The following is an 11,571-nucleotide window of genomic DNA, read 5'->3' on the forward strand; positions in this document are numbered from 1 at the left end:
GTCCGTTTATTACTGTGTCACATTCGCGACACCCCCGACTTTTGCATGTCGAGCGCATACCGAGATTTGAATTTCGAAGGAAAGCTCGCGTTTCGTCCGTTTATATGAAGTAACAATACTGTATACCTAATAGATAGTATGTATTACCGTGCCTCTCTCTGATCCAGTGCTGTTGACAGATCCTTAATTTTTTTTTAAATCTAGTAGTTTTTAATTTTTCAGCCAGAGTCACTCTAGATTCTTTCTTAGTAAAATTGTGTAACCTTTTTTGACATATCCAAGACCTGACCATATTTAAAAAGAAAAAGAAGACTTTGACATTAAAGTGTCATTCTCGACAATGCGTTAGGGGTGGTAAGCATTGCACCGCCTATGTCACGGTAATACTATCATACAGTATTGTAACTTCATATAAACGGACGAAACGCGAGCTTTCCTTCGAAATTCAAATCTCGGTATGCGCTCGACATGCAGAAGTCGGGGGTGTCGCGAATGTGTCACAGTAATAAACTGACGATGTGTTGTTTTGTAAACAGTAAGTGTTTTTTTTTTATAAAAATAATTACAAGTAAACTATTTATACAGGGTGTTAGGTAAATGGGCTTATAAGCCGACACTAGCCCATGTTAACATTGTATGTAAATAGTAGGTATGGTTGGTGTAGTCAGTGATATCATATTTTTTTAATTTTCATACAAAATAAAATTATTAAAATCAGATTTGTATGAAAATTAAAATGATTAAAATGCTAATATCAATTTTCTGACTTCACCATACCATTTATATGCACACGTTAACATGGGCCAGTGTCTGCTTATAAAGCCATTTACCTAACACTCTGTATAATAAATCAAGCATTTTGTACGCCTCAGTCGAGGCGCATACATTTTACGGTCGCAAATTTATAATATTTGTCACTAAATCTTAACACAAATATATTTTTTTAGTTAAATCTACTAATGACAAGACAACATGCATTTTTATCCTATTTCATTCACAAAGTATTTTGTTTGTCAAAATAAAATAAAAAATTACAATCACAAAATACATTCACAAAACTAGATAGAAATTCTTAGTAGGCAGATGTAGTGAAAATAGGGTCTGCAGGTGGGCAGCCCTATCGCATGTTGTCATAGGGTGACGTACCGCGCGGCTGTTGACATTTATTTAAAAAATATGGCCGAGTTGGAATACTGTATAGATAGTATTACCGTGCCTATGTCTATGTTTATGTTCCACGCGAAAATATGGAGGTAATATAAATAATTAATTTCTCAGCCATTTCTTGATGGATTTCAAGAATAACTTCACCGGCTTTAGTTTTGGTCTATATTTTAATCCCATTCAGTGAAATCTAATGTTTTCAACATCACGAAACTTGTCCATTGTATAATATTCTAAGCAAATCCTACCTAATTAATAGACAAATATTTCGGAAACAACTAGGTACACCATCCACGACTTACTAATCAGAATTTCAATAATTACTCTTGAGACAGAATACAATTCGTCGGCCGAACAAGAAGTGCTTCTCAAGCAAACTCTGTTACTCTGGACTAAGCTTAATTGCTGGTTCAGATAACGGATAATGGTTTTCTAGTTTTGTAGTTAAATACTGTTTTTGCTCGTTCGTGACCTTTCACTGAGCTGTTGGATTTAAGGCTAAATAGGATTGTTGTAAATCGACTTCACGGGCCAATTTATTTTAATTGGAAATGGCGCAATCGTGAACTTAATTCGCTTAACATCTTCAGTATTAAGAAATCATACTCCTATTCTATGGAAATATTGAATTATCTCAAAACCTTTTTTTTTTTTCATTGAAGTAATATTACTACGTAGTACATTATAACTCAATGTTTTTTTTAAATAACATAAAATAATTATAAGAAGTTAAAAATTATTGAAAAACTTGAAGTTTCCAAATAAATATTAAATTGATATATTATATTAGTTATTATGCTCTATGTCTACGAATTTCATCAAATAAATATCCTACGAAATTATTATTTCCAATATTACATAATTATTCAATATTATATTCAATGTATAAGCTTGACTCTTCGAGAGACACAGTCTTCTTTGGTTGTTTGGCGAGATTCTAATTAGAAACAAATTATAACTTCTGAACCCGTCAAGTTGAAGGTCCACGTGGAGTGAAAATATGGGCATATTACACCAGCAGTTAGAGCAAGTTCTACTGAAACATAACACAAGCGGCATGCAATGAATAAGCCAGTGTGGGTCCGTGTTATGCGAGCGGGTGCGGTGAAATTCAGTATAACGGTAGCTCAACTTGAATCGGTAAACTATGCTCTTAGCCATTGTAATTCGGACTTTGTAATGCTATTCGCTTTGGTCAAAATCAAACTATTGGCATTTCAGCTCAGCTTCAAGTAGCAATAATGATAATCGACCGATAAAGACTGTAAAAATTGAAAAAAAAAGTAAAAATGTTATGAAATTTAAAAATTATTTACTTGTGATTTAATGTCATTTTTTTCATACAAAAATAATTACGTTTTAATTGATAAGAAAATACGAACATTGCCAGAAGTGGAGTTAACAGTAAAATTAAGATGTTGTAGGATATCTTTGCTTGCAGCACGAAACAATAAAAATACATCATTGTTACATTTTCATAAAATATGTTGAACCACCGTCTAAGCTAGAACAAGCTTAGAACTCTGTTTACAATCTTTTATTCAGCTTCACCTGTCCCGGTGTCTTTCTGTATCATAAAATTTTAGACGCTTCCCAGAGTTTAAATAAAATGTTGTATACGCAGGTTACCTTTTCCTGAATAGCAATATACAATGAATTTTTGTGCAGGGCTCATGATGCAGATGGTTGCTAAAGTATCGTTTGTACCTATTAAATTATAATGTAGTCTAGCGTTACTTTTCTGTCTTACCTGGTTCTGGATGCTTAATTACCTGGTTACAGCTACTTTACGAGAATTGCCAAATTATGGGTATGTATGCACATGCTATAACTGTTTTTTTTTTGTCCACAGGCACACTCACAACACGTGCTGCACAGAGTGGACGGCAAGACGCCGGGCGGACTCATGACCGCCTACAGCACCATCCAGTTTATAGTCCAGAAACACCACTTCATTCGAGGGAAAATTAAGGTAAGGCATCTACAGGTGGATAATTTGCATAAATTGTTCAACTGTCACACTAGTTACCTATTCCTAACTAAGGGTTGGTAACGAATCTTTCTTCTTCACAGTCGTTACACTTTTGATTCAGTGGTTGTGGTCATCATTGGTAGTGATTTTTAAAGGGTGGATCTTTGCTCAAATTAAAGAAAAAAGTTTTTACAAACGTCTGGGCCAAGCGGCTGCCAATTTGTTTTTTTTAATAAATATTTATTTCCACACAGATACGGTGCACGGCGAACATGTACACCATATACCTTCAGAGCCTCGAGAAGAGCGCGGAGGAGGAACGGGTGCCCACCACGCCCACCAGCCCGCCCGAAGTGCACGAAGCCATCGTCTACTCCATACACCGCCTGCCCGAGAGCAGTAAGTACTTTTGAACTAGTGTATAATATAGACCCGGTTTCTGAATTAAGATTTTTGGTTTGAGCGTGCTCATCAAGTATGAACTTTTTATATGTGAGCGCGTGGATCCCGTTTTACCTCCTTAGGGATTGAATTTTGTAAAATCCCGTCTTAGTGAGCACCTAATACGTTCTAAAAGGAACCCCCATGCAAAATTTGAGACTCCCTGGCACTTGTAGTTTCTGAGATTTCGTGATGAGTGAGTCAGTCAGTGACCTTTCGCTTTTAGTATAGATTCATTCTTTACTAGAAGATGAACACGCTCAAGCTGTAATTATAAGCCGCAGACTCTTCTCTGATAGCTTTTAGAGCGGAAAGGTTATCACGTGGTGACCAGGCACCGAAAGACACTTGTCTTGGTAATGCAGCGGACAGCAGGCATCCCACTCGATGGAACTATCTTCTTCTTGTCGCGTCGACAACAAATCTACACAGTGCCAGCCCAAAACTCTGCTACAAGAGTGGCGTCATGATGAAACTATGATCTCGTGAAGGTCACAAAGTATGAAGAGAGAGATCTTTGGGCGGGGCGGCTGAAAAGTAGTCTGTCATGAAATAATAAAGTACTTACGTTAGTTTTCAGATTAAGCAGATTTGTTGATGACCACCTCATACTAAATTACCAATTCTCTCTGAAATAAAAAAGAAACTCAGAAACTTTTCATTAGTTTTCCGAGATCGTTAAATATGTATTAGGTACTACGCTCTACAATCCCTAACGAGCACAAAGATGTCACTGGAGAATAATAAAGAGATTTGATCTTTTAAAGTTACAATGCTTACATTTTTTGTACTATTAAAGTGACTTTTTACCTGTCTGTTCCGACAAACTGACAGTCTAATTAGACGTTTTTACAAGCATTATTTTCATCTACCCACCTCACGGCATCTTATTTGTCATTTCCCTGTATTTAACAACCTGGGTATAGTACGGGTCTAATCGTGTCAAAGAGGTTTTAGTATGACTTTGTGGCTCTTTTGAGGTAGGTATAAAATATAAGCCCCACAAAATAAAGTTACAGATCCTTTGAATTTATCTTCAAATTACATGACAATAGCATCACTTTAAGATGCTCTATGCGTGAGCAGCTCTGATATAAAACCAAACAAGTCCTATAAAGTCAAAATTTAACAACATACTCTTGTTTGTTAAAGGAAATATTGAGCTTCTTGTTTTTACTGCCAAAAACTTTCCCGCGGAACAAAGCTTATTTTATTTCGTCAAAAACAATTAAGTACCTTATCTTGGGAACTTCTGTATCCAGTACGTATTATTTTTCACTCTTTTCGTTCAAAGTACTGACATAAAAAGTGTTTTATGTCTTGAGATGGAACAAAAACTGAACTGTATTGTACCCAGTTGCCTTTTTGTATTCAGCCCCTACTATAATAATTTACATTTTGCGGTTAAGATTACAAGTTGAAAAGAGCTTCGAGCAATGCTCAAGATTTTTATTAGTAATAATATTGATTAATTTCACCTGTTATGAATATTAAACTTTATGAATATCCGGGAAAGGTCATACTGTTATAAATGGACAGACCTTTTTTTTCTTTATCCCTGTTTATGATATTTCACAAGTTGTAATTTTAATTGTATTAAATTAAATCTATTGTAGTAATTCCTAAATCACATGACCACATGATAATAGTTGCTTGTAGATATATTATTTTTAGCAAAAGCTCATATGTACTGGTTAGGCAAATGAAATTTGACACTATTTGAAAGCCAACTGACCTAAAAAAGAATTTTATGTTGTGAAAAGAGCAGGCCATTTATCCCCAACATCAATTCCACAAAAGGAATATTTTTGATTCTCGATTCAAAAATATATTTCGGTTTCATTGCTTTTAGCCCAATCCCATAATAGTGTTACCTAATTTGTCAACCTTATCTAATCTCATTAAATAGACATAGTTACCTAAACTAGTGCTACTTTACGTTGGTATTCAATATTTTAAGTGCCAATTAGCAAAACAAAAGACGATCCTTGGGTTGAGATCCGTCCACAATGCGGATTTTCGTTAATTAATCATCGACACACCATTAACATTTCACAATAGACTTCATCGCTTAGACTGTCGACCGTAAATTACGCCTTGTTTTAAAACTAGTCATGCCTGGGTCTGCAAGTCTTCGGTGTAACTTTACACTCGCTTCAAAATTCAATTTTCGAGCTGGATTAATACGTTGTTTAGGTGTTAGGGTACCTAAGCTCGCGATGAAAGCGAGGCTAGTGTCACGATGCCTCCACTCTGTGACGCGACTTTGAAAGTTGCCAAGAGTCGTAGCTTTGTCACATCTAATCTCGCAGCTTAACAAACTCCTGTTCAAGTTTAAATATTATCGTGTTAAGTGTACTTATAAACAGGAAAACCTTGGATACAGAACGCGTTAATTTATGAAATACCTCACTTTACTTTGGATTGAAACTACTCCTTAGAACGTAGGGCTTGCAAAATCGGATAGTTTTCAATTCCGGAACAGATTTCCGATATTGGGCACTCAACTCCGGAATTCCGGAACTAGTTCCGGAGTTGGTTAAAAAAAGAAAGCGCCACCCGACAAACATGTAGGTACACGTATGTGGCATCCACTTCAGGACCTTGTCCCATCGGCCGTCTGTTCTACGTACTATGTGCCCTGCCCATTGCCACTTCAGCTTGCAAATCCGACCGCTATGTCAGGCGACTAGTAATCTCCACATTTCTGGTTCGATCTCGAAAAGAAACACCGAGCATTAGCCCTCTTCATAGCACGCTGTGCGACTTTGAGCTTATTATAAGGCCTATTTATAGAGAGAGGCCACGTTTTCAAAACATAATGTCATCACTACTGGTAACACTCACTAATTGTAGACTTTCGTCTTTGAGTACTGAGGTGTTTTGGTTGAAAAGATGTTATGTAGTTTCTCGTACGCTCCCCAGCCGAGTTGGATTCGACGTATTATAACGTAATATAGAATCGCCCTCGTGCTCAGCCAGGCTCAAAGACCTTCTAATAGTCCAAGAACGCCAGTCATAATGGCAAGTTAGACTCTTCGGTCTTCTGTATAACCTGCCGTAGCGTATAGATGTGGTATATGGTACTGTTAACCTTTTCGATAACCGGCTTCCTCGAGAGGCTATAAGTCATCGAACCTACGCGCGAGACTATTCGTGATGACTCTCAAAAACAGCTTGTAGACATGACTCAGAACCCAGATGGGCCTGTAATTCCTTAATAAGGCTTTTACCCCTGTCTTGAAGAAAAACACCACTACTCCTCTGTTCCATGCCTCTGGCATTATTCCCTGGAGAAGACGAAGTTACAGAGTCTCTGAAGGACTTTCAGTATCGGTTTTCCACCCGCCGCGATCAGAAGCTCCGAGGTTATTCCATCATCACCCGGTGCCTTGTTGTTTTTTAGTTGTATGAGAGCCATCCTAATCTCGTATAGGCTGATGTCCGGGATATCTTCGATATATTGTCGAGTTAGCTTAGCTCTTGGTGGAACTATCCTGTGGTTGAGCTATTAACAGGTTAGGTGACCGTGGTATATAGCTGTCCATAAAAACTTTTCGATCTCTCCCAGAACCCTTTGTTGATGTTACATTACCGTCCGCTGTCTTTAGCTTCGTCAGCTGGCTTTGCTAGAGTTGTCTCTTGCGAACATTTTGGAGCTTTGATTCTTCTCTATCGCCTCTTTAATACTATTAGTAATAAAATTGCGAATACATGACTGTCTCGAGGACTTCCTTATAGAAGGACCGATTTGGATAAAAATCATTTTGAAAACTTAAAATAATTTATGAAAAATTTCAATATCGGAATGCGATATTGGCTTCAGTTCCGGAATTGAAATATCGGAAAACACCTATCCGGAATTCCGGAGTTACGAAATTCCGGAATTCCGGTATTCAAGCCCTATTAGAACGCCCCGCTTTAACTTACTTTTAAAGCAGTCCCGGAACGAAAACTGAAAGCTCTATAAAACTCTATATCTCTAAATAAACATTAAAGCAGTTTATGGTTTCATAGATTTTACCCTCACACTTTCTGATAGGTATTACCTACGTGTGTATTACGTAACCGCTAATGACTTCGAAATAGTATGATTGATTTCGATGTGCTATTAATATTAGAGAAGAAAGATTAACGATCAATTAACCTTGCAAGATTCCCAATGTTAATTACGATATTCTATACTAAAACTCAAATGATATTGTTTTATAGATAAAACTTACATATAATGTTGGAAAATTTTTGCATAAAATACCTACTTAGACACCATTATTCTACGAACTATGAAAGCCAGGTTACATAATTGGTCAAGGCCACAACCGGCGGCCTGAAGATAACCTCTGGGACTCAAACTCACGTCCCACGGGTGCAAGATAAGCATTCGGATGGAGTGTCAAGGTTCTTCTTCGTATATTTCAGAATTAACGAACGAGTTCAGGCATCCTAACCACGACTTAGCAGCGAATGTTTCAGCCTTAATGGGAGTTGTTTGATTTCCTCGGGGAGCGGTAGGCACCCCTACTTGGGGCACGCTAATTTCACTGGACCATTACGTGGTTGCGTTGAGGAGGAAACGCAAAAAATACGTCGATGTAATGACACTTTGCTGTTAATTTTGTTGACAAAACAAAAATTCCTTTTCTCTCTTTTAGAGTAAAACTTAGAAAGAGCCATGTATGTTACAATACATATCCATATCCATTCACCAATATGAGAGCTCATAGCAATACTGATATGGCGACGAAAATTCAAAATTAATTACCACTGCTTATGAGGTAATAATTACCATTGAGGGTATAAACACACCTTTATAGCCTTCGTCATTGTCCAATAATCACCGTCCTTAGTCTACTAATATCCTTCGATCATGCGATAGACATGTTTGACAGGCTCTACCGAGGGTTCAATACCGTTATATTGCTAAGGCCAAATTGCATAATATCCTAGACCAGCCGGGTGAGGCAGCTAATCCGTCACCTACCTGAGATTGATCCCGCGCGTTATTTAGTCGGGTGATCGATAATAGTTCGCCACATGCCAAGAATTCTATGTCTAATACCTCTACTTGTGTAACGATCAAAGTTTATTAGGTATTTCTGGAGACCTCTAACTAAGTCTTATAAAGTAAATTATCTTGTTTTGTGTAAGTACCAAGAAAAACAAAAAACACATTGCTTGGAACCGAATCCAAGTACTTACTCGTAGTACCGAAATCTCATTTGAATGAGAGAGTGCTTCAATAGTGAATATTTGGATTTAAATAATTCGTAATTCTCACGTAATAAATTGAAATATTCACTAAATGTACAAAGCCTGGCATAGCATTGAATTTAGTGTAATAATGTATCCGGATAAATGTAACACTATGGTTGCTGTACATTTAAATGAGATTAAGCGTTATTAGTGTCGCAATGAAAATATATAACTTAATGGTGTACTAATTTATATGCAAAATTTATAAAGAATGCAAAGAATTGAGCTCAAAATGTCCTGTTTTCCTTTTTCTTCCGCGCCTCATTGCCCGTGTCGACTCTATTAGTCTTAAATAATTCGCTATTCCTGGCGATCACAACAACAAATAGCGTGCCAGTCATTGTTGTTGTGATTTCGACCTTATTGTTTTCAAAATAAATGGCAGCGTGTATTATGTACTGAAAAATTCAATTTGCGTTATGTAGCGTAACGTAATTTTTCGTATGATTTGTCAGCGGTTAACGAGGCATGCCGGCTTAATTTCGTCAAACAACTGTTTGTCTAAACCTTTTAGAAAACAATTATAACCGTGATGCCAAAATAAGCTAAATTTTAATGTTCTTGAGTTTAAAGTAACAAATAAAAACTCAGTTTCTTTTTTTCAGATTCCGGGCCCGTTTCATCTCCATCCACAATCTTCAGGATGCTATTAATCGTAACTTCATTTCTTCCGACTGTGTTTAGATAACTCATTAATGTAATTATGTAGCTACAATAAATTAATGTAAAGCATTTTCTACGTGGTGAAGTGGAATCGAAAACATCTGATTAATGTTAGCAATGAACATTCCTTATGCGGGTCATCTTAAGCCTCTGGCAAACACCGGGCTAACGTTATATTTGACAAAGGCGATCGTGTGTTCAAAATTTTATTTATTATTACGTGTATTTTTGAAATATTTGAACTCAAAATTACATTCGGCCTTGCACAAGTCAGCTACAAATTCCTAAAAAATACTAATTTTGAATTCCTTCCGGGAACTCAATCGAGAAACGACATCAAAAGAACGGATTAATTTTATTACCATTTTGATACACGTTCCGTTCCACGAAGTCTTTTGATTAAAAACCGGTAATGGATCACAATTTATGAGAAATTGAGTTCCGTTATTTGTTTTTTTTTTCTGCATTAAAATGTAAAAGAGTTTAAAAATAAATGTTTTGAAGATAAAACCTGCTTTCTATTGAAAGGTAAATATAAATGTATAACATTAGGTTTAATATAGGTTCTCAATTATTTTAAGGTTTGAATGTACAATTTAATCGTGTCGGATGTAAAATTTGAGTGCTTTTCTAAGATATAGTGGTTTTAAAAAAAACGATGCGCTTAGCTCACTCTACGCACTCTACTACGAGTAGGTACGCCCGCTGTGTGCCAGATACTTTATTGATAATAATCCAAGTGCTTTTTAATTGCAATTTCTAATCTCACGAACACTATCTACTTCGGTGATTTCGATTCCACCCGGTGTATCTATTTATCAAAAAATATATCAACCCGCAAAGTGGGCACTTCTTTCTGAACACTGAATACTAAAACGATTTTATATTATTGTCATGTTGTAGATTAAGTTGTCTAGTTTGTAACTGGACGTTAAAATAAAAAATTAAATTGATATAAGTGATGAATCTGAGAGTGTTTATGTAAATAAAATCATTAAATTTTAAATAGTTGTTTACTATAAGTAGCTCGACCAAATGTTGTTGACCCTTCGTTGATCTCATGAGTAAACAAATAATATTAAGAGGTCTTCAAAATGTTTGGTACCTAGATAAAGATATTCCACTTAAAAAGAACCAAGTTTAAATGATTAGCCAAAATTGTAAATTACAAGCTTAAGATATTGCAAACCACCTCTGGTGGTGCACTGACCCGCGACGTTGTAGTTGCGGGTTCGATACCCGCCGAGGGCAAATGTTAGATGGAATTCTTGAATTATGTGTTATTATTTCATGGACACTACTATTTTTTGACGGTCTTCTTCAAAACTTACTCGTATTATGACTACATAAATCGTCTGATCCTTTAGTAGTTTACAATACCTATTTTAAAGCCACGTTTAGATCTGTAGTAGAACTTCCAGATCCAAGACAGACTTTAAACCAACCATTACTTAGTTGTAAAGGAACTACCATTTCGAACTCTCTTAAACTATTCGTTTGTTTCCTTTAAGTCTAAGTATTTATTATATTTATAAACAAAAACGTTTTCCATTTTGACTGTTTTAGGACCTCTCCAGTTTCAACTGCACAGTGAAGGCCTTCCACAACCCCAAATACCTAGTTCAATGCCCAAACTTTCCCCTCCTTCCTCAATATAGGTAATAATAATATTAGCTATGATAGTCAGTGGTGTAATGGACTATAAATTGAATATAACGAAGTATTCATAAGCTAATATTGCCTTGTATATTATTATAAACAAACAAAATGTATCAGCAATGTACATTTCGTATTATCTATGTGTTTAATGTTATATTCTCCTGTATTTGTTAAAAGCTATTATACTAATTTATTAATACTACTTACCGAAATCTCAAGTCTTTTTTTCTACTCAAACTTTATAAATGATGGATTGTGAAGAAAAATAAATGTTCTTTATTGTTTTTATCATCTTTAGATTTAACTAGATATCTGCGCTTTGCATCCCAACCTCCGTATCTCCTTAGAACAGGTCTCATCAAATCAAATCAAATCATTTATTTCGCTTGAAAGTGATACGTTACATGTCAGTACTTAGA

The 11,571-nt window shown here is 36.0% G+C and overlaps 1 protein-coding gene across 1 annotated transcript in view; it reads left to right on the forward strand.

Annotated features, from left to right (window-relative positions):
- LOC135072463 (uncharacterized) overlaps positions 1 to 11,370 on the forward strand; it is a 120,619-nt gene extending 109,249 nt beyond the window's left edge. Inside the window, exons 5-7 of the mRNA XM_063966375.1 lie at positions 3,017 to 3,136; positions 3,391 to 3,535; positions 9,436 to 11,370. Coding sequence (XP_063822445.1) covers positions 3,017 to 3,136; positions 3,391 to 3,535; positions 9,436 to 9,518 — 348 coding nt within the window. The 3' untranslated portion in view covers positions 9,519 to 11,370. The remainder of the gene's footprint in view (positions 1 to 3,016; positions 3,137 to 3,390; positions 3,536 to 9,435) is intronic.
- Positions 11,371 to 11,571: the final 201 nt, after the last annotated feature.

Source organism: Ostrinia nubilalis, chromosome 6 (assembly GCF_963855985.1).
Source record: "Ostrinia nubilalis chromosome 6, ilOstNubi1.1, whole genome shotgun sequence".
NCBI lineage: Eukaryota > Metazoa > Arthropoda > Insecta > Lepidoptera > Crambidae > Ostrinia > Ostrinia nubilalis.